Below are 21,429 nucleotides of genomic sequence, written 5' to 3' on the forward strand. Positions count from 1 at the left end.
CACACCTCAACTGCTGGAACAGGGCCTCACCCTCCCTGACTGAACTAACCTCATTATCTCTAGCCTGCTTCTTGCTTGCATATATATACCTGCCCCTGGAAATTTCCACTATATGCATCCGACGAAGTGGGTATTCACCCATGAAAGCTCATGTTCCAAAATGTCTGTTGTCTGTAAGGTGCCACAGGATTCTTTGCTGCTTTTGCAGATCCAGACTAACACGGCTACCCCTCCGATACTATACATTTATCTGTTACCTATGTTAATTGTCCTGTTGACTTCAGTGAGACTGCTCATGGGCTTAACTTTGTTAAGCACATGTTTAAGAGCTTCACAGAACTGGGGCTTTAAACTGCTGTTTATATCAGGTCATTACGTTCTTGCCACTTTTCTGAGCTTCTTTTAAAATGTTTTTTATTAGCCAATGATAGATTTGGAATGATTTTTTCCAAATAATTTATCATCCCCATAAATCTTTGCCTCCACTTTACATTGTGAGACAAGACATTTCAGATGTGGCTTCTAGTTTATCTGGATCAGCCATTAAGGTAAATTTCAGTTGGGCTTTGGTTTTTGACCTTTGAAAGGGTTTTTGAGTTTTGGTGTCTCGCCCTCGCTGTCTACCAAACTTGCCCAAGTCTTTTGTTGCCCAGCCCAAATGAAAACATTATTCACTTCGTAACTTGAGCACCTTGTAACCCTCGAAAAGTCTGTGCAGTAATTCTTTGAAATACCCCAGGAGCAGAACTAATACCTACAGAGGGAATTCACTTCAACTTCTAATATCCAAATGACATATTAAAAGTCACTAGCTTAGTGCTTGATTCATCTGACTCCTCTTGCCAAAATGCATTGCCTGCATCTGATGCTGAGAATGTTGTTTTTTTTTCTTGAGAGAGTTTAACTACTGCTCCTTGACCAGTTTTCAGTGGATCATGTTTCCATTTATGTCTTTATTTAAATCATACGGCTCAATGCATATCTGCAATTATATCTGGCTTTTCAGTTACAGCCCTAGAATGAATCCGAGATGTAGGTTATTTGGATTTTCTACAACCCCAAGCTTTTGCATTTTACAAAGCGCAATTTTTATCTTTGCATTCAGGGATTTTTTTTTTTTTGCGGTGTATGGATCACCAGTGTTCCTGATTCCTCTGTCTTATCATGTCACATTCAACCCATATGTGATACTGGGGCATTTGCAGCCAACAGCCTTGAAACTGAGGCCTGGTCTATGCTAGAAAATTAGGTACATTTCGTCAGGCAAGGATGTGAAAAATCCACACCCCGAACAGCTTAGTTAAGTCAACCTAAGTCCCCATGTAGACAGCAATAGGTCGATGGAAGAATTCTTCCTCTTGGGGAGATGGATTCCCTGTGCTGATGGGCGAATCCCTCCTGTCGGTGAAGGTATGTCTACACTGAAGCACTGCAGAGGCACTGCTGTAGTATTTTAAGTGTAGCGAGCCCTAAGGTTATCGTTTTTAATCCTACTCCAGCTGGAACATCAGTATTAACTGCTTGAAAAGTTATGAAGTGATCCCCGTTCTTAGAACAAGCTCTCATTTTTCCGTATCCTGGGATTTTAGGTCCGGGATAGGACATCAGCTTTCCTTTAGGTTGCTAGGCAGGATTCTTAGCTACTCTCCTATGTAGTTTACTTGCAATAACACTGCATTTTACTCCAGCGACCAGTTTAAAGGCTGCTGCTCTTTCCTCCCGCTTGCTAGGCCATCCCTTCAGGGTGGGGCTTAGAGAGAGAATTATTTATGGGTGGAGCTAAAATGTGACTCTCTGGGAGTGTCAGTGGGTGACATGCAGATGTGTGAGATTGCCCAATTTCCAGGGATGCTCCTGATTCTGGCCTGCTCTCCCAGGCACCGAGTAACTGCCTCTCACGTTTTGTTTTTTAAGGAGAGGCAGCTGCTTGGTTTCCCCAACAGGGAGCCGAATGCAATGGAGACTGGGTTTGTGAGAGCCGTAAAGAAAAGCGGGGTAGAGACAGCAGCTGCTGTGTGGTCCCTTCAGCAGGAAGATCCAGAGTGCTGGTGGGAGTGCAGCAGGCAGACCCAGTGTCAGGAGCAGGTCCCCGCAGCTCAGGAAATGGGGCAGCTGGAAGAGCTATGGGTACAAGGCAAAGGGGATGGTTTGACTCTGAGAAGGACACACAGCAAAAAACAATCACAAGGGGAAGGCAAATGCCCTGGAGACCACAGAGAGGGATTTTAAGAGGAGTTGGGGTCATATTAGCTAGGCTGGGAGACCTGGGTTCATATCCTGCTCCTTGGGCAGAAGGGAGTTAGAAGCCCCACAAGATATTTAACTCTCCCCATATATGTGCTATGTAGAAGCCCCATATTGCTGCCCCCTGCAGTTACATGTCATGAGCTGGGCCCGAACGTGAGATTAAATCATGTGTTTTGGTCTGTGTCTGAGCTCCTCCCAGTGCTGCCAACTCTCTTACGTTCATAATAACTGAGGCATTCCCATGTGACCCCTGCTGAGCCCAGGCCCATTGTGCTAGGCACTGCACAGACACGCAGGAAGATACCAGACCAGCCTCTCGGGCAGTTCTGCTTTTGCAGGGTCTGGCACTCACAGAATCGGACCGGAGGTGGTGTGGTATCAGACAGGATGCCATTTTAAAGAGTGCGCCACTCCACCGCAGCTGGCGTCACCTCGCACACATGGTCACTCTGGGGGGAGCAAAGCAGTGAAAAATGTCCCCTCCCTGCCATATGGCCTACGTGCGAGGTCCCACTGCATGGGAGGAGGGCATGCCACCCTACCCCCCCATAGCATGACCTTACATGCACCGTGCGTCTGAGGTCACCCAGGTGGGGGTGGGATCTTGGCAGGGGCAGGCTCACACCATTCCCAGTGGTACCAGAGTCTCTGGGAATGCGTGAGGGGCCACCTTATAGGAGACAGACCCTGCCCCGAAGAGCTTGCAGTCTAGTGCAAAGCATAGTGGTCAGTTTGGGATGTGGGAGCTGGAATAGATCTCCCCAAATAGCTGTTAGCTGGGCCGAGCTTGGCAAGCTGGGCTGGATTTGCACTGGTGACCTACAGACCCAGGGTTCTCAGTGCCCTGAGGGATCCAGTGCCCGTAAGCACCCATGTTACACCTTAGGGAACGAGACAGCTTGGTGGGAAAATGAATGTATTAAATCAGGTTCTGCCCTTAATGGCGCTGTCACAGGCAGGGTCTGCTCCTCTCTGGACAGAGGAAACATCTCCTGCACCCTCTGCTCTGTCTCCAGCTGGTTCTGAAAGGGACAGCTCCCACTGATGATAAACACATGCAGTAGTGAAACACCTTTTAATAGACCAGCCGAATTCACTGCTAAAAGCAGTGCTTTGCCATATAAAATCCTTCCCACAGCTAAGTCAGCTTCCCAGGTAAATATATTTTTTTCTCCTGCATAGTGAATCATCAACAGGGTTTAAACCAGGGGTGGGCAAACTTTTTGGCCTGAGGGTCATGGCCTGGCCCCCACCTCCTATCTGTTCTCCCCGGGACTCCTGCCCCATCCAGCCCCCCCTGTTCCCTGACAGCCCCTCTGGGACCTCTGCCCCATCCAAACACCGCCGCTCCCTGTCCCCTGACCATCCCTGGAACCACTGCCCCCTGCTGCCCCATTCAATCCCTCCTCCTTCCTGACTGCCCCCCGGGCCTCCTGCCCCCATTCAACCCCCTTTTTCCCCCCTGACTGCCTTGCCACCTATCCGCACTCCCACCCCCTGACAACTCCCCGAACTCCCCTGCCCTCTATCAAACCCCCCGCTCCCTGCCCACTTACCGCGCTGCCTGGAGCACCAGTGGTGGCAGCGCTACAGTCACACAGCCCAGCTGGCGCCAGCCACGCCACCGCCACGATGCAGCACAGAGACCAGGTCAGGCCCCAGCCACGCCACCGCCACGATGCAGCACAGAGACCAGGTCAGGCTGACCCTGCAGCTGCGCGGCCCAAGAGCTCACAGTCTCGCTGTCCAGAGCATTGCACTGGGGGTGGAGTGAGCGAGCCGAGGCTATGGGGGAGGGGGAACAGAAGGGGAGGGGCCAGGGGCTGTGGGGAAGGGGGAACAGTAGGGGAGGGGCCAGGGGCTGTGGAGAAGGGGGAACAGTAGGGGAGGGGCCAGGGGCTGTGGAGAAGGGGGAACAGCAGGGAAGAGGCCAGGGACGAGCGTCCCAGGCCAGGAGCTCGGGGACCCTGCAGGACGGTCCCGCGGGCTAGATGTGGCCTGTGGGCCGTAGTTTGCCCACCTCTGGTTTAAACTCTCACTATTCAGATCCACAGCACAGACCTGTTTCCAGTTAGCTCTAGGAGTAACTGCTCGGGAAGGTGTGTTATTCCCCTTGCATGGACTGGCCTGTACATGGGGAGAAGCACACGCACTGCCGGTGGGTGACACGTGTGAGCTGGCAATGGCTCACCTGGGCAGCAGGATTCCTGGCTCTGGGAGCAGACAGTGGTTTAGTGATTCCAGACACCACAGCCAAACATCACAACACTCCCCAGTCGGGTTAGGAGCTCTGAGTGCAAATACAGGGCTGTACCACTGAAGCTAGCAGGGATGTAGTATCAGAGTCACAAATATCGACGTGGACAAGTGGCTAGAGAGTAACATGGAGCTTCATTTTGTTACTGTGGGTTTAATTTGCCATGTTCCTTTTAACAGTCTGGGTCTGTCTTCACTGCAGTTATTCCATATGATTGGAACTTGTGTTAGCCTAGTGCAGGTGTGAGCAGCCGTGCTGCAAAACCCTACCTGGCTTACCATGTCCTCTCAGGTGCTGCACTCCCCTGTGTGCGTCGCTAGGCCATTGGGAGCACATCCGCATGGTTCTTTGTACTGCAGCAACCTGAGCCACTCTGTGATTCTTCCCCAGGGAGTTGTGGGAGAAATTCTCTGTCCTGGCACGTGAGGGGCATGGTGGGAAGGCATTAGAGGACTGGTTGCACCTGTGTGGCCTCCTCATCGCAAGGTGGGCAGGTTACCAGTGTTAGCGGAACCTGGGTTCTAACCCTTCCCCGAGCTGGGCCAGCTACCCTGGGGTGGAAGCAGTGCCACACTCAGGCCAAAGGGATTTAAGGGGGGGATGGGGCATGGGGGGGCAGGCAAACACCCTGGTAAGAAGCCAGGCTCGGGCTTGGTCTGCACTACAGAGTTAGTGTCTACACTACAGCCATGCTCCCGCCGACGTAAGTGCGCTATAACTTCTCCACGAGAGGCATAGGGCTTGTGTTGGTGTAGATAGGGTGAGACCTGCGTTCCTTACATCAGCTGGTGGCTGGCTTGTTAATTTCACGGCTCCACAATGCCCCCACTCCAAGCCCGGGGTAGGGGACAAGAAGCTCGGGGACAGATGGGCTTCTGGCATGGAGCTGCCTGGAGCTGAGGGGGGTTTCGCCTTCCTCTGCAACATGGGACGCAGGTCACTTGCTGGAAGATTCTCTGCATCTTGAAGTCTTTAAACAATGATTTGAGGACTTCAGTGGCTCAGACATTGGTTTGATACAGGAGTGGGCAGGTGAGGTTCTGTGGCCTGCGTTGTGCAGGAGGTCAGACTAGATGGTCATAATGGTCCGTTCTGACCTTAAAGTCTATGAGTCTAACTCACAGTCTGAGCTTGTATTTTAGTGGCCCTCTCCTAGTCTCCTGGGCATGGCACGTCGGTGTTTCACTCACTGTACTTTGCTTCCCTGAAATCATGTGAAAGCCAGGATTTCTCACGTCCTCACAGGAATCATAGAAGATTAGCGTTGGAAGAGACCTCAGGAGGGCATCCTGTCCAACCCCCTGCTCAATGCAGGACCAACCCCAACTAAATCATCCCAGCCAGGGCTTTGTCAAGCCTGACCTTAAAAACTGCTAAGGACGGGGATTCCACCACCTCCCTAGGTAACCCATTCCAGTGCTTCACCACCCTCCTAGTGAAATAGTGTTTCCTAATATCCAACCTAAACCTCCCCCACTGCAACTGGAGACCACTCCCCCACTTCAGGTAGTTGAAGGCTGCTATCAAATCCCCCCTCACTCTTCTCTTCTGCAGACTAAATAAGCCCAGGTCCCTCAGCCTCTTCTCATAAGTCATGTGCCCAGCCCCCTGATCATTTTTGCTGGACTCTCTCCAATTTGTGCACATCCCTTCTGTAGTGCAGGGAGCTCAAAACTGGATGCAGATATGGCCTCACCAGTGCCAAATAGAGAGGAATAATCACTTCCCTTGATCTGCTGGCAATGCTTCTACTAATGCAGCCCAATATGCTGTTAGTCTTCTTGGCAACAAGGGCACACTGTTGGCTCGTATGCAGCTTCTTGGTCACTGTAATCCCCAGGTCCTTTTCTGCCGAATGGCTGCTTAGCCAGTAGGTCCCCAGCCTGTAGCAGTGCATGGGATTCTTCCATCCTAAGTGCAGGACTCTGCACTTGTCCTTGTTGAACCTCATGAGATTTCTTTTGGCCCAATCCTCTAATTTGTCTAGGTCATGTTGGACCCTATCCCTACCCTCCAGCATATCTACCACTCCCCCCATCTTAGTGTCATCTGCAAACTTGCTGAGGATGCAATCCATCCCCTCAGCCAGATCATTAATGAAGATGTTGTACAAAACCGGTCCTAAGACTGACCCCTCAGGCACTCAGCTTGATACTGGCTGCCAACTAGACATGGAGCTGTTGATCACTACCTGTTGAGCCCAACGATCTATCCAGCTTTCTATCCACCTTATAGTCCATTCATTCAGCCCATACTTCTTTAACTTGCTGGCAAGAATACTGTGGGAGACCATATCAAAAGCTTTGCTAAAGTCAAGGTATATCACATCCACCACTTTCCCCATATCCACAGAGCCAGTTATCTCATCCAATATCTATAGCAGGGGCCAAAATCCTGTTGCTTACATGATTGTTGGCAACATTAACATCTCATCAGACAGCACAGATTTTATTTATTTACTCGTGTCATTTTTTGATCCAACTTCAGTTGCCACAAGGTGTCCAGGTGCCAATTGGGCCCATAGCCGCCTCCATGTGGGTATCAGGTCACTCCTATGCTGGCTCCTTGCAGGGAGGAACTTATGACTGAGAGGGGGAGAGAGAGAATTCATTCAGGGCAGACAGGCAGTGGGTGGTGTGTTATGAACCTGAAAAATGATAACTCAGTGAATTTCTGCTCTGCATGTAAATGAATAAATGCATATTCATCAACTATGCAAATTAGACAGTGCTGTTTACATTAATTCTCCAGCTTTCTGGCCCTTCAGCCTTACCAGGTATTGACAAGAAGAACTATGTTTTCAAGTGGCCTCTGATTTTTGTGTACCTGCCTTGATTTCTGGTCCCAGCGTGAGACATCTATGGCCAGACTTGCAAGTGAGCTGACCCCCCACATCTTCAGATGTCAGTGGGAGCTGTGAGCGCTGGAAATCCGGCTCAGGGGTCTCATGTCGGTCAACGCAGAGGCCAGGCACCTAAAGGCAGAGGCCAGGTGCAAATAGAGGGTTTGGTGCTGTGTGTGTGAGGATGGGCATAGATAGCATTCATGCCTGGGACTGTGAAATCCTTCCCTTCCTGTATCCCCAGAGGGACTCCCTGGTAAGGAGGGAGAGCTGCTGCGATCTCAGCTGAGCATTGCCTGGAGAGGGATGGCTGTGGTGACCCTGCACAGGCGTTCACGGGTGTAGAACCCAAGGAGGGAGAAGGGATGATTGTTCCAGCTGGCGGTTGGGGGTAGGACTTAGGCCTCTCTGGCTGACTCCTCAGTCCCTACCAGGGGGAGCAGTGTAGTGTAGAGATGAGGGGCAGGATTAAAGAAAAACATGTGCCATGGCCACCCTTGTGCTCCCACAGTCGCAATGAGCAGAGGTGAGTTAGGGGCCCGAATGTTGCTGTTGAGGAATGGGATGAGAGGCAGGAAGGTGAGGCGTAGCCTGCGGGCTAGCCTAGCTGTGTTAGCCATGGGTAGACAGCTAGGGAAAGAGGAGGAGCACAGGGCCAGCCCCATGGAAATCCATGCTGTTGAGGGAGTGGGAAGACCACTAGGGGTCTGTGCTGTAAGGAGAGGGGCCGTGTTCCTCTTAAATGGGTTGAGCAGCTGTGCATGTCTGGCTGTCAGAGCTATTCGGCTGCACCATCATCTCCCTGGGGATGTTCTGGGAACCTGCTTGCTGGGGGCGCTTGCACAAAGCCCAGGGAGCCGATTGCAGGGGACTCTTCTGCCTGCTCCTCCCGCCCCCCCAGTACTGGATTAGATGGGCCCTAACTAGTCTCTGCTTCTCTGCTGAGAGGAGCTGGTGAGTTCTGGTGGGGCGCTGGGTTCCTGTTGAGCCACAAAGGGGTATGCGGTGGTGTGGGCTGTTGTTGCTTTATTTTCTTCCGGGTCTGTTGTGATCCTCCATGGTCCCACACTCCCTGGGCACGGATGGTCTGGGGAAGGCTCCCTCCATCTGGGTCACTCCCTGAGAGCCACAGGGCTTAGGAGTGCCGTCCTCATCCCACTCGGAGCCCTTGGGGACTCCTCCCACCTGGCCTTGCTTTGCCTTCAACCCTCAAAGGTTGTGTTGTTGCCACCATCTTTCCAGCCAAAAGGGTCCTGGAGCAGCTGCTCCTTAGCACCCCCCAGCTCCATCAGGGTCTGGGTTTGATTGTGCTGCGCCTCACCCCAGCCAGGCAGCGTCACGGGGCCCCAGGCCCCTGAGCCAGAGGTGGATGGCTCCAGTGAAGGGAGCAGAGGGTGGTCTCTAGGGAGTGAAGGGGGAATCCTTATGGCTGTGGCAGCCCTGCTGCCCAAGATGGCAACCACACTGCTGGTGGGGGTGGGGGGGCACTCTCCTGCCTCACAGGCCCTTTCATGGACCATCGCCCTTCCTGGGGCAGGAGGGGCAGCCTGCTGCTGCTGTCAGCCGGCCCCTGGGGGCAGGACCCCCACATTCTCACCTGGTGCCTACAGGGGACAGGGGCCCCGACACTGATTTCACTTGTGCACTAAGCGTGAGGAGAGGGGCTGGGGCGTGGGACTGGTGTGCGGAGCGGGAGAGAATAAACCATGCACAGATGTGCTGAATAAACCCAGCGCACGTGCCCCTGCCCCGTGAAGTCGGTCCCAGGCCCCTAGCAGTGTCTGGGAGCGCAGGCTCTGGATAAAGCTCCCGTGTCATCTCAGAGTTGCAGCTCTGGCACTGTCTGTTCTGCATGGGGAGGAGGCTGGGCCTGACGGGGTGGGTGGGTGCGTGAACAGCAGGTCAGGCCAGACCTTGCCATGTGGCACCTACTGAGCTGTGGGGAGGGGGTAATGGAGCCCAGCAGCAAGTGCCACCCTGTGACCCTCTCTCTGTTTGCCTCCTTGCAGGATGGCGGAGCCTCGGTTTAACAACCCCTACTTCTGGCCACCCCCTCCCACCATGCCCAGCCAGGTAAGACCCCCTCCCTATCCTGCAGCAAGAGAAGCGAGGAGGGGCAGCTGTTTGCAGTCGTGGGTGAGGTCCGGCTGCAGAGCAGCGCGATCCCAGGTAGTGGCTGTTGAGGGCTGTGGCAGGGCCAGCTGAGACCCCGGGAAGAGCAGTGGGCAGGGCCATGGCCGGGAGGGACTGACCCCGGGGAGAAATGAAGGTTGCTAAAGTCCTGTGGCAAGTGGTGATGAGGAGGGATCTGGACACTTAGACCATGTATCAAGACCCATGGAGCTGTTGGGCTGGGGAACATCGTGCCAGGGAAAGGAGGCCCCTTGTGAGGCTCAGGGGTAGGTGAGAAGGGACAATCGGGCCCTGAGCTCCTGGGGGCCAGGGGGCAGGTGAGTGCATTAGGTGAGCTGTTACCTCTGTTCGTCTGCAGCGTCTATGGTAGATACCCCAGCTGCAGCTGGCTGGGAGAGGGGCAGCTTTTGGCAGGCGTCCCAGCACAGAACAGTGTGCCCGCTAGCTTGGTGGGTGGGTGGAAGCCCAGTGCCACATGCTGGCATGGGATCTGCCAGTGCTGAGGGCCCCACTGCATGTTGGGAAGCATGCAGCTCCAGGAGTCTGGCCCCTCTTTCCCCCATGCAGTCACAGAGGTGGGGCCGTGGGTGGGAGCACCCTTCCCCACGCCACACATGGACTTGCAGGGGAGGGGCCATGCCCCAGAACAGTGGCATAGTTGGGGGTGGGAGCCAGTGTCTCCTCACCTGTGCTGTGCCAGGGCTGGCAGCTTCCCTGTGGGGCCAGTACCTGTTGTGCTCCCGTGTCTCTGGCAGTGACATATGCGTCTTGCTTTCCTCGTCCCAGCTGGACAACTTGGTTCTGATCAATAAAATCAAGGAGCAGCTGATGGCAGAGAAGATCCGGCCCCCTCACCTGCCCCCCACCTCGGTCTCCTCCCAGCAGCCCCTGCTGGTGCCCCCCCCGCCTGCAGAGAGCAGCCAGTCCATCATGTCCCTCCCCAAACTGCAGCAGGTCCCAGGGCTCCACCCACAGGCCGTCCCCCAGCCTGATGTGGCCCTGCATGCCCGGCCGGCCACCAGCACGGTCACAGGTAACCACAGCCCAGCAGCACCATGGGGAGCGCTGTGGGGGGAATGGAGGGGGAAGGGAGGGGCTTCCAAGCAAGGTTAGAGAGGCAGAGGTGTCCATCTCTGCACAGGCAAGAGGGGACAGGATTCCAGAGGAGGGGGGGCCCCCTGTGTTTGAGGGAACCCAGATTACCTGGCAGGATCCCTGGGCAGAGGCTGGCGCTGCCCCCCACTCCTAAGCTATGCTCTCCCCCTTGGCAGGATGGTCTGTTTCACCAGCTGCCCTTTCTGCTGACGGGGTACGGAGTTGGAACCCCTCAGTACCATGTTGCAGCTGCAGGGAGTCCCCTCCTTTGCCTCGATTCTCAGGGGCTGGGAGATTTGGGAGGGCAATGGGTCAGCCCCCCTCCCCTAGCTCGGGACTCCTAAGTGGGATCAGGTGTATTGGGGAAGCCACGCCTGTCTGGGGAGCTTCCTGCGATGGGGGCTCAGTATCCCAAAGCCAACTGCCCTCTGGGGGAGAAGGGTGAGCTCCATCCCTGTGCCGCTGTGTGCCAGTGACCCCCCCGCTTTACCTTTCAGGTCTGGGGCTGGCCTCCCGTGCCACTGCAGTCAGCACCTCGGAATCCAGCACTGGCACTAGCACCCCCTCCACCCCCACCTCCACCAGTCAGAGCAGACTCATCGCCTCCTCGCCCACCCTCATCTCAGGGATCACCAGCCCCCCGCTCCTGGACTCCATCAAGACAATCCAGGGCCACAGCCTGCTGGGGGCACCCAAGTCAGAGCGAGGGCGGAAGAAGATCAAGGCGGAGAACCCATCGGGGCCGCCCGTCCTCGTAGTGCCCTACCCCATCCTGGCCTCAGGCGAGACAGCTAAAGAGGGCAAAACCTACAGGTTGGAACATACGCATCTGAGTGCCACTTCTTCAGCCCCAGGAGCCCTGGGCTTGTGCGCTGCCCCCACACCAGCTGGGCATTCCCAGCCTGGCTCTGCTGGCTGCTCCCTTCCCTCTGCTGAAGAAGGGCGCCTGGCATGGGAACATGGCAACAGCCCCTTTCTGTTCGAGTGCCACCCTACGGCCTTCATTTGGCGAGGCCTTTGCTGGGTGTGGCCCCACCCTCCATGCACGACCCTCTCTGCTAGTGTGGGTGCATTAGCATAGGACTGGCACCCAGGACTTTGGTGTTCTAGTCCCAGCTCTAGAAGTAGGGTGGGAGTCAGGGTGGCTGGGTTCCTTCTGTTTCTGGTTCTGACACTGATTCCCTGGGTGACCTTGGGCAAGTTGCTTCCCTTTTCTGTGCCTCAGTTTCCTCAGTGATGGAATGGGGGCTCACAGTTGCCTGTCTTGTGGGGGACGGTTGTGTGGACTGAAAGGTCAGATGGTGCCCAGTGCTGGTGAGCGAAAGCTGTGCTCAGTCCCAGCATTGCTAGCTTCTGCAGACATGTCACTGCTGTGGGGCCCATCAGAGACTGGCTCCCCACAGCCTACAGAACAGTGTGTGCCCATCGCCAGGCTGGGTAGAGGGTGGGGAATGAGACACGTCCTGGAGTGGATCTGGCCCGTAGCAGCCAGGCCGGAGTTACTCCTGGGGCAGGCTGCAGCTTTAAGGGCCTCATGTCCCGCACTGTTCTCAGCCCCTGGCCCCTGCAGCGCTGCAGGGCACGCTGTCCTAGAGCTGGCCACATGTTTCCAAGATGTAGGGCCTGGCAGGGGGGCTGGGCCTGGGTGTGCTGCTTGCCATGCCCTTGCCTGATGCCATCCGGGCCCCTCTCGCTGTCCCTTCCCAGGTGTAAAGTCTGCCCCCTGACCTTCTTCACCAAGTCGGAGATGCAGATCCACTCCAAGTCGCACACAGAAGCCAAACCCCACAAGTGCCCGCACTGCTCCAAATCCTTCGCCAACGCCTCCTACTTGGCGCAGCACCTGCGCATCCACCTGGGCGTGAAGCCGTATCACTGCTCTTACTGTGAGAAATCTTTCCGCCAGCTCTCCCATCTCCAGCAGCACACCAGGTGAGGGACGGGGCTGCTCAGGGAACGGGGAGCAATGCAATGGCCAGTGCCTGGCTGGCTCTGAGCAGGAGCCACCTGCATGCCCCGTGGAATCCCGGAGCAAACAAGCCTCTGACAGTTGGACCAAGCCTGGAACTCCTGTCTGGCTGAACTGTTCTGTCCCACAGCCTTTGTCCCCAAGCGGCTGGGAAGCTGTAGCTGCACTGGTTCCTCTGTCCTCCCGATGGTCCCGCAGTGCAGTGCTCTGTGTGGGGAAATTACCCCTAACCTCCTGCACTCACCAACAGTGCCAGGCACCATGGGTAGGGCCCTATCAAATTCATAGGCCTTTTTGGTCAATTTCACAGTCACTGGATTTTAAAATAGTAAATTTCATGATTTCAACTATTTAAACCTGAAATTTGATGGTGTGGTAATTGTAAGGGTCCTGACCCAAAAACGAGTTGTGAGGAGCTCACAAGGTTATTGTAAGGAAGGTTCGTACGGCTACCTTTCTGCACTGCTGCTGGCGGCAGTGCTGCCTTCAGAGCTGGGCAACTGGAGAGCGGTGGCTGCTGGCCGGGAGCCCAGTCTGAAGGCAGAACCACCAGCAGCAGCAGCAGCAGCGCAGCAGTAAGGATGGCATGGTATGGTACTAGCGGGGCACTGCCTTCAGAGCTGGGCACCTAGCCAACAGCTGCCAAGATTGGAAAGTAGCGCAGAAGTAAGGGTGGCAATAGCGTGACCCCTCTAAAATAACCTTGTGGACCACCCCCCCACAACTCCCTTTTGGGTAGGGTTACCAACTTTGGTTGGATGAATTCCTGCATGACATTATCTTTAATTAAAGATTAATCTTTAATTCCTGGAGAGTCCAGGACAATCCTGGAGCGTAGGCAACCCTACTTTTGGGTCAGGACCCCCAATTTGAGAAACGCTGGTCTACCCCTTGGAATCTGTGTAGTCTAGGGTAAAAGCTCACAAAAGACCAGCTTTCACAGGGGGGGACCAGCTTTCACAGAGGGGGACCAGCTTTCACAGGCCGTGATAAGTTTTGCATGTCCATGATTTTGGTAGGGCCCTAATTATGGAGTCCTAGAATGCACTGGGATAAGCACAGCATGGGCATACCACCACTGTCCTGTCAGGAGCCGGGCTGCTGGTGGCCCCTGCTTTGTCTATATCACTGAGGTATGTCCAGCCTTGAGCACCCCAAGAGCCAGGTAGAAATTCACCAGCACCTATGAGACCCAGCTCTTGTGGGCACGCCAGTGGCGTAGGTCTGCGCCCTTGCACCAGTGTTTGCATGCAGTGGGCATGTGGCACGTGTCCCTTGTCTGACATGCCCAGGTGCCAGATTTTGCCTGTGAACAGGTGCCCAGCCATCCTGTTGCATGGAGCTGTGGAATCGAGCCCAGGCTTTCCCATTGGGCCTGCCTGGGAGAGCATTTCTCTGGCCACCTCAGGACGCCTAGAGTGATGCAGGGTTTGACTCCTATTCCCAGCCTGGGCTTTCTCTCCCTATGCCCTGGATTCCTGCGCTGCCTCCCCGCATCAAACGTGAAGGAGCAGGCGGCCTTCAGAAAGCGCCTGCTGGCTCCTATACTCTGGCAGCCTGTGTGGAATGAAGCCAGAGGGACAATTTCCTCCTGTGAGCCCTTGGGACAGGCCAGCCATCCTCTGCCTGCCTCCATGGACTGACTCTATAAACCTCCCTCCCTCTTTCCCTTAGGGATGCCACCTCTTCAGGTTTGCCCAGGATCGACCCTCTTTTGAGGTAGCTGCGCTGGGAGATCTGTCAGGGTGCTCAGTATGTGGCCAGCTGGCCAGTCTGACGGGCCCAGGAGCATCCTGATTGTCCTGGGTTTTTGTACCTCTGCCCTCCCTCCAGGCTGAACAACTCAGACTCCATGATCTTGCGAGCAGAAAATAACGGGGGGGTGGTGCCAATGTGTCTTCACCACGGAGTTAGCTCGAGTGACTCCTCTCGAGCGAGCCCACCTCCAGTGAGCATGGCCACTGTGTGTCAGGGCTTTCCCACTGCCAGGTCTGTGCTGGCACTGCCCACGCTTGTGTGAGCACTAGGACTTCTGGGGGCACAGCCCAGGACGTTGTCACGGAGGGGGCTGGGTGGCTCTGTGATACTTCTCCAGTGAATTGAGGGAGAACTCATCTCTCCTTTCAGGAACAGGGGGCATGGTAGGAAGGCCCTGGCAGACTGGCAGCATTGAGTGGCACTAGCCTGTGTCCCCACAGCAGGGCAGGTGACGAGTGGTGCACGTCTCAGGCCAGCCAACTTGAGCTAAAAGCCCCCCTGCACTCGAGTGAAGGAGTTTATGTGCGGATGGGATGTTCGAGTTATAACTCCAGTGACGGGGCTAGGCAGCATGCTGGGAGCCCATTGCCCTGCAGCTGGGATGGTCCACCTCTGTCCTGTTGCTGGAGGGTGCTGGCTCCTGCTTTTGTGTACCTGGCCCCTGCAGGGCTGGAATCCAGCGTGCTAACAGAAGCAGCCCTTTGGGGGACAGAGCCACCTTGCACCCCCCTGCTCCCTGAGTGGGGCCGGAGAGGAGAGGGGCTGTCCAGGTGCCCTGTGTGTGCTGCAGCCTTAGAGAGCTGCTGCACCCCCACAGCAGAGTAGGGCACGGGGTGTGATCCCGTTCTAGGCGATGCCTGCGTTGACGTGCCTGTTGCTGTGTTGCAGAATTCACACTGGTGACAGACCCTACAAGTGCCCACACCCTGGCTGTGAAAAGGCTTTCACACAGCTCTCCAACCTCCAGGTCAGTGCCCTGTTGGGGCCCGGCAGGTTCCCAGCCCAGCGAGGTCAGCCCACGGGGGGCCAAGCCCTTGGGGAGGGGAGACACAAGTGGTTGCAGGGTGGGGATGGGGGTGGGGAGCTGAGGAGTAAACTCTTGACCTAGGTCATGGAGCTGGGCAGTTGACGGGAAGGGGGAGACTCTCTTCCGACCCAATGGATGTGATTCCAGGGAGCAGGGTCAATGTCTGAGGGCTAGGACTGGGGGAGGTGGCACTGATGCCCTGAGCCCTGCAGGGGGCTGTGGGGATCGACAGTTGTTGGCCCCTGTCCCACAGGGGTGTCTGCTCTGCCATTGGTGTGGATCAGGGGAGCAGAGCAGGCTGCTCTACCTGGTCCCCCAGCCGCTGGGCTCCGTGTCCCCATGGGGTGGGGGCACGGTGCAAGAGCTGCCAAGGATTGTGCCACGTAACCAGGGCTGGCACTTCCATTTAGGCGGCCTAGGCAATCGCCTAGGGTGCCAGGATTATTGGTGGGCGGCACTTTGCTGGAGGGGGCAGCAGGCAGCTCTGGTGGAGCTGCTGCAGTCGTGCCTGCAGACGGTCGGCTGCTCCCGCGGCTCCGGTGGACCTCCTGCAGGCACCACTGTGGCAGCTCCAGCGGAGCCGCGGACCCTCCGCAGGCACGACTGCAGCAGCTGCACTGGAGCCGCGGGACCAGGGCGCAGGGCGGTGAAATTGTCGTGCGCCTAGGGCGCTAAAACCCCTAGTGCCGGTCCTGCACGTAACGCTGCCCCTGCCTCCTCCCGCCCTCGCAGTCACACCAGCGACAGCACAACAAGGATAAGCCCTACAAGTGTCCGAACTGCTACAGGGCGTACTCGGACTCGGCATCGCTGCAGATCCACCTCTCTGCACACGCCATCAAACATGCCAAGGCCTACTGCTGCAGCATGTGTGGGAGGGCCTACACCTCGGTGAGTGGGGCAGGAGGCGTGGGGAGGCAGGCACTGGGCAAGGCAGGGATGGGGCCTGCAACGGGGCCAGAGGTGCCACGGGGCAGGGTCTGTTCCAGATAACTCATGCCCCCAGCCTGTGCCAGCGCAGCCACGCGGGATGAGAAAGGGAGGTGGTGTCTGCCCACAGCCAGGGGCTTATTGGGTGAGGAGTCCTTAGCACAGTCGTCATCCCAGCACTAGCAAGGGAGGCTCTTACGGTGCTGCAGGGATCAGGCTCCAGCCAATCGCAAACCAGCTGCTAAGAGAAAATTGTTCTGTTGGCTAGAGCCTGAAGCCTGGGCTTCTTCCTGCCAGGTGGAGGCGGATCCCTTGGGAGAGCAATCAGCTTGTCACCTCTGAATTGTCCTGTAGCACTCCTGGGCATATGAATGAGGATGGATTCGGGGGCGGGGGGGCATGGGATGGGGGCTCCCTTCTGGGCACAGGGGGCGACGAGTCAGTTCCATCCCTGCAGGAGGCAGACAGTGGGCCCACCCCTCCTAGCTGCAGCACGTTTACCCTGCTGCCCGTTTGTCTCTCCCCCCACAGGAGACGTATTTGATGAAGCACATGTCCAAACACACCGTGGTGGAACACCTAGTGAGCCAGCACTCGCCTCAAAGGACGGAGTCACCCGGCATCCCAGTGCGGATCTCGCTCATCTAATTTGGGGCTTCCTCGCCCACCCCTACCCTGCGCAGCTCTTCTCCCCCCAATTCCAGATCACCAGGGGCCACGGGGTGGCTTGGAGACGATCACACAGACCACCCCTGCAGCACCGCCACCGAGTGCCCGCGCCTGCCAAGCCACGGGGAGCGACTGCGATGACACTCATCTTTTGGGAGAAATTAATGAATGAATTAATGTTTGGAAAACACCCCTCGGCCCTGGCCCTGCCCCCAGCACCCTGCTGGGAGAGCCAGGGACTCGTCCACAGTTTTGGTGACATCCAAAGACTATTTCAGAGCACTTTGAATCTCCGTGTTTGGTTTCTTCATTTTCTTTCTTTTTTTCCCTTCTTTCTTCCCCCGCCCTTATTCTCCGTGCTCCTTTCTGCTCTCTTTTGGATACAAGTAGAGATATATATATATATATATATATATTGGCCAAGAAGTTGGTGCTGCTAAAACCGAAAACCCGAACTGGACAGAGAAGTGCTGGATGGCGTGGCGGGCAGGATCCAGGGCCTGGCATTCGGGATTCTACAGCCTCAGGATGAGACTCTGGGACGTGACCAGCCTGGCGCTTGGTATCTGCTGCCCCTCCTGGACTCTCCGTTGGGAGCCAACGTGAGAGGGGAATGGGTTAACCTGTTGGCTGGAGAGGTGAGATCTGGTGGCGTGGGGGAAGGCGCTCGAGCAGCAGCCGCAGAAGGGAGACCTTTGTTCCACAGACGTGGCTGTTCCCTGCTGGGGCTTGTCCCTCTGCTGCTTTGTCTAACCTCGTTGGGACGTTTTGGTTGTTTTCTTTGGTTTGTTTCATTTGTCCTGGTTCGAGCTGCACAGGACTGGCTGGCCCCGCGGCCACGCTGTGGTCCGTGCGCATTTCACCCGCGCTCCCCTGGCAGCGTGAGGAATCGCTGCTGGGGCTTGCCCGGCTGGGGTAAGTGTGGGGGCTGCCGGAGGAGGTGCTCAGCCTACGACAGGGACACAGCCGGGGCTGGCCAAGTTCATCGAGGGCAGGGCTGGCCATGCCTGTGCGGAATCCAGAGATGTAGCCCATGGAGACTACAGATCCCAGCATGCCATGCTCTAGTTTGAGCTAAGCAGTATCCCACCAGATCAGGAAAGTGCATTGCCTGCTGGGAGCTGTAGTCTGTAGGATTGGGACAGCGAGCTCTGGTATAGTCTCAGCTGTGGGCTCCCCTTTCCAGACCCCAGCTCTGCTAGGCCAGCCATGGTGGATGGGAGTGGAGGGGCACTTTGGCCATGGTGCTGAGGATCGGGGGGGGGGGGCATGATGTTTCACAGCAGGAGTTTGGGAGCCTCAGCTGCCCACAGTCCGCTGCCTCCCCCCACACCCCGAGTCCACCTGGTGCTAACGGGATTGTCCTGAGCTATGAAGGGGCCTTTGCTAAGGAAGAGGAGTGTGAGAGAGGGGGAGGGGGGCACTCACCGCAGGTTATGCTCTTTGGCGTGGATTATTTTTCAATCTCTCTTCCCCACTGTGGGCATCTAGCGCTGCTGTTCTGGAAGCCCGGGCATCACAGCAGCCCAGGCTATCAGGGTTTCCAGAGTGGCAGCAGCCAGGGGCAAGGGAGCAGCCTGGGGTCTCCTCTCTCTCTGTTACCTCCTGGATCCTGTGTTTGCTTATCAAAGGGCTGGGCCCCAGGCAGAGTGTTGCGTGTGGGAGAGGGGAGTCCGTCCCATGGGAAAGCTCCCTCCAGACCATCTCTACCAGGAATGTCTTCACCCTCTGCGCCATGGAGTACAACGGGCCCTGCCCCCGGCTCTGCCCCTCCCTCCAGGTTCCCAGCAGGGCACTGGCAAGCGCTTCCTGCACTGTCACAAGATTCACACAGAAACCGCGTGCGGTCCCTGAACCCTGCAGTGAGGCTACCGCTGGCCCAGTCCCTGGGGCTTTGGAGCAGTCAGTTGCGGTGTGAGAATTTCCCTGTCTCCTGCTGTGTCTGTGCCGGATGGTAATGAAGCCACCTGCAGAACACCTGTTCTTTGGCACCGTAACACCTGGAACATCTGCTAGCTGGGCACAGCTCCCGTTAGCCCTATGCACACTTGTGACTGGCTCCATTTCTGCCCCAGCTGTAACCCCGCCCATGCACAGAGCACCTGTCAGTTGTTCTGAACTTGGCTGACCCTACCTGGGCTCAGCCAGGACCCTGGTTTGCGCTGTAGCTTGTGCTCTGAAACAGGGCCGGTTAGAGTCGGGTCACTTGCACACCGGGCTGTATTGAGCACAGTGGGGAGATCAGCAGGAGAGTGCAGGGGAAAGCCTGCGTTGCCCCCACTCCCTGCTGCTGGCATCGGAGGTGAGCTGTGAGCCGTGACGTTAGCAGCGCTTGGATCTGAAATTCTGGTTCACTGAGGTCTGATTCTGCTGCCATGATGAAGCTCTCCCAGAAGTTAGTGGGGCAGGACGAGTCTGTGAGCCCCCCAGCTCCTGGGATGCAGGGAACAAACCAGCTCCCTCCTGAGCAAACTAAAACGCTGAAGGGGAAGAGGAAAGCTGGCGTGCCCGGGGCTGTGCCCAGGAGCAGGGACTGGCAGTGCCTCAGGGGTTGGTTACTCTGTCCTGGGACCGTGTGGCTGGTCAGATGGGCACTGGGAGAAACGCAGAGTGGAGCGGCATTCCTTCCCCACTTCCCCAGCACCCCCTGGGAATCAGCCCCCCAGCAGTGCAGTCCCACGGCAGGGAACCTTGGAGCAGAGTTAGGAGGGAGAAGTCCAGCAACGAGACACGAGGCCCTTCCCTTCCCTGGGGTCACCCCACTGGGTACAGTAGTGGTACCACAGGTGTGGATCCCACTGCCCTCCACGTGATTCCCTCAGGTCACCTGGGGCAGCAGTTTGATCTCTGGCCTTTGGGAGACTGAGCTGATTTGGGAGCTGCAGAGCCTGCTCTCAGGCCAGATGGACTGGAGGGGGATTCCGCCAGCCGAGGGTGCTGTGGATCTGCCTCTCTGCACTGCAGAATCCCACTTACCAGTCACTGAGAAGCAAATGCAGCAGGAAGAATGATTTGCAATGTGTAAACACCTCCAGTGCAGCAGCTTTGGAGGGGCCTGGCCCAGCCAGAGTCAACAGCAGCAGCAGGCCCTGCAGGGAACAAATACACTAGAGCAGGAGCTCAGAGCTAACAGGATAGGGGCTAGGTAGGAGCTGGGACTGATGGAGAGCTCACCACTGCCCCAGCTGGAAGCACTGGCTGGCTGCTCACACACTAACCCAGCTTCTCCCAGCAGGAGGCGCTGTGCATTGCTGGAGAGAACATCCTCCCAAGCAGGAGGGGATACAGCCACCTGTGGCCACTGAAGCCTTTCACTGCCCGAACAGAAACCCTCCCAACCATGAGAGATTTATAAAAGCAGAGCGGATCCATCCCATCCCTCACCCTCCCAGCAGCAAATCATAGATCCCTTCCTGTTGGGTGAAACCAATTCAATGTAGTGTTAAGAAAGCAGCAGGCAGATGGGCTTGTCCTCCTCCTTTTGGGAAGTCAGGCCCATGCCTGCATGCGGCTGGATGGAGGGATACGTGGAGTTTTATATATATACACACACATACACGTGTGTGTGTGTGTGTGTGTATATATACACACGTACACACACACGTCTACATATAGAGAGGGAAGAATGCCCCACGTGCCCCAGCCCTCCAAGAAAGACTAGACAAAAACTCATATATTATGTGCTCCCTGGTTCCGTTTTGGATATTAACTGTTATTTTTATACACTTTTTAAGCCTTAACTATATCATTGTTTTACCAGGTTGTTTGTTTATTGCCTACTCTGTTTATTAATTTGATTCTCTTTTTACCCTGCCCTCTGCCCTGACCTTTGTTTCTGAATTGATGTTGTACGATATTCAATATTGTAACCTTTTTGTCAGCATGTTAATACTGTGTAAATATGCCTCTTATACATACTGTTAACACATCTTTTTTTTTTCTTTTTTTTTTTCTATATGAAAATCCAGGCCACGTGTCTCTAGATCTAGTTATTACCTTATTAAAAAAAGAAAAGGATTCTCCCTCCCCCTTTTCTCTGTCTCGCATTGTGGTTAATGGAAAGACATGAGGAGGCTGCGGCTTCCGTATCGAAAGTTTGCATTATGTTTAAAAGAAAAACAATTTTAAAAAAAATTCAAAACAATTTTGCTCTTTGTATTTCTGTTGTGAAACAAAATAAACTGTACATGCAAACTTCTGACAGCCTAGCAGCTGTGAGGCTGGTTTGTTCTGAGAGAGCCAGGGTGGTAACTGGGTGGAGACAGGCCATAGTATGGCAGGGGCAATCAGAGCTCCTGGGTTCTCTCCTCTTTGCTGACCCTGACAGAGTCACTTTGCCTCCACATCAATTTCCCCGTGTGTAAAATGGGGATGATGAAACTGAGCCACTGCTGAACGGTGCTGTGAGATGCACGGCAGAGACTGGAAGGGGAAGTACGATTTGACTTTGTTGGGCACTGTGCAGGGTGCAATACACGGTCGGGAGTGTAATTTACACTGGG

General features: G+C 55.7%; 1 protein-coding gene across 13 annotated transcripts in view; it reads left to right on the plus strand.

Moving 5' to 3' along the window:
* ZNF362 (zinc finger protein 362) overlaps positions 1-21,125 on the plus strand; it is a 49,124-nt gene extending 27,999 nt beyond the window's left edge. For 8 of the 13 annotated variants that reach the window (XM_032798487.2, XM_032798489.2, XM_032798490.2 and 5 more), the window contains 7 exons: positions 9,356-9,515; positions 10,266-10,512; positions 11,072-11,387; positions 12,282-12,506; positions 15,190-15,268; positions 16,061-16,219; positions 16,790-18,070. In XM_032798487.2, the coding sequence (XP_032654378.1) occupies positions 9,357-9,515; positions 10,266-10,512; positions 11,072-11,387; positions 12,282-12,506; positions 15,190-15,268; positions 16,061-16,219; positions 16,790-16,906 (1,302 nt within the window). In that variant the 5' untranslated portion in view covers position 9,356 and the 3' untranslated portion in view covers positions 16,907-18,070. Of the gene's footprint in view, positions 1-9,355; positions 9,516-9,564; positions 10,513-11,071; positions 11,388-12,281; positions 12,507-15,189; positions 15,269-16,060; positions 16,220-16,789 lie in introns of those variants that run through there. The other 5 variants (XM_032798483.2, XM_032798484.2, XM_032798493.2 and 2 more) reach the window with 4 other exon arrangements.
* The last annotated feature ends 304 nt before the right edge of the window (positions 21,126-21,429 follow it).

The sequence above is a fragment of the Chelonoidis abingdonii genome, chromosome 23, assembly GCF_003597395.2.
Source record: "Chelonoidis abingdonii isolate Lonesome George chromosome 23, CheloAbing_2.0, whole genome shotgun sequence".
NCBI lineage: Eukaryota > Metazoa > Chordata > Testudines > Testudinidae > Chelonoidis > Chelonoidis abingdonii.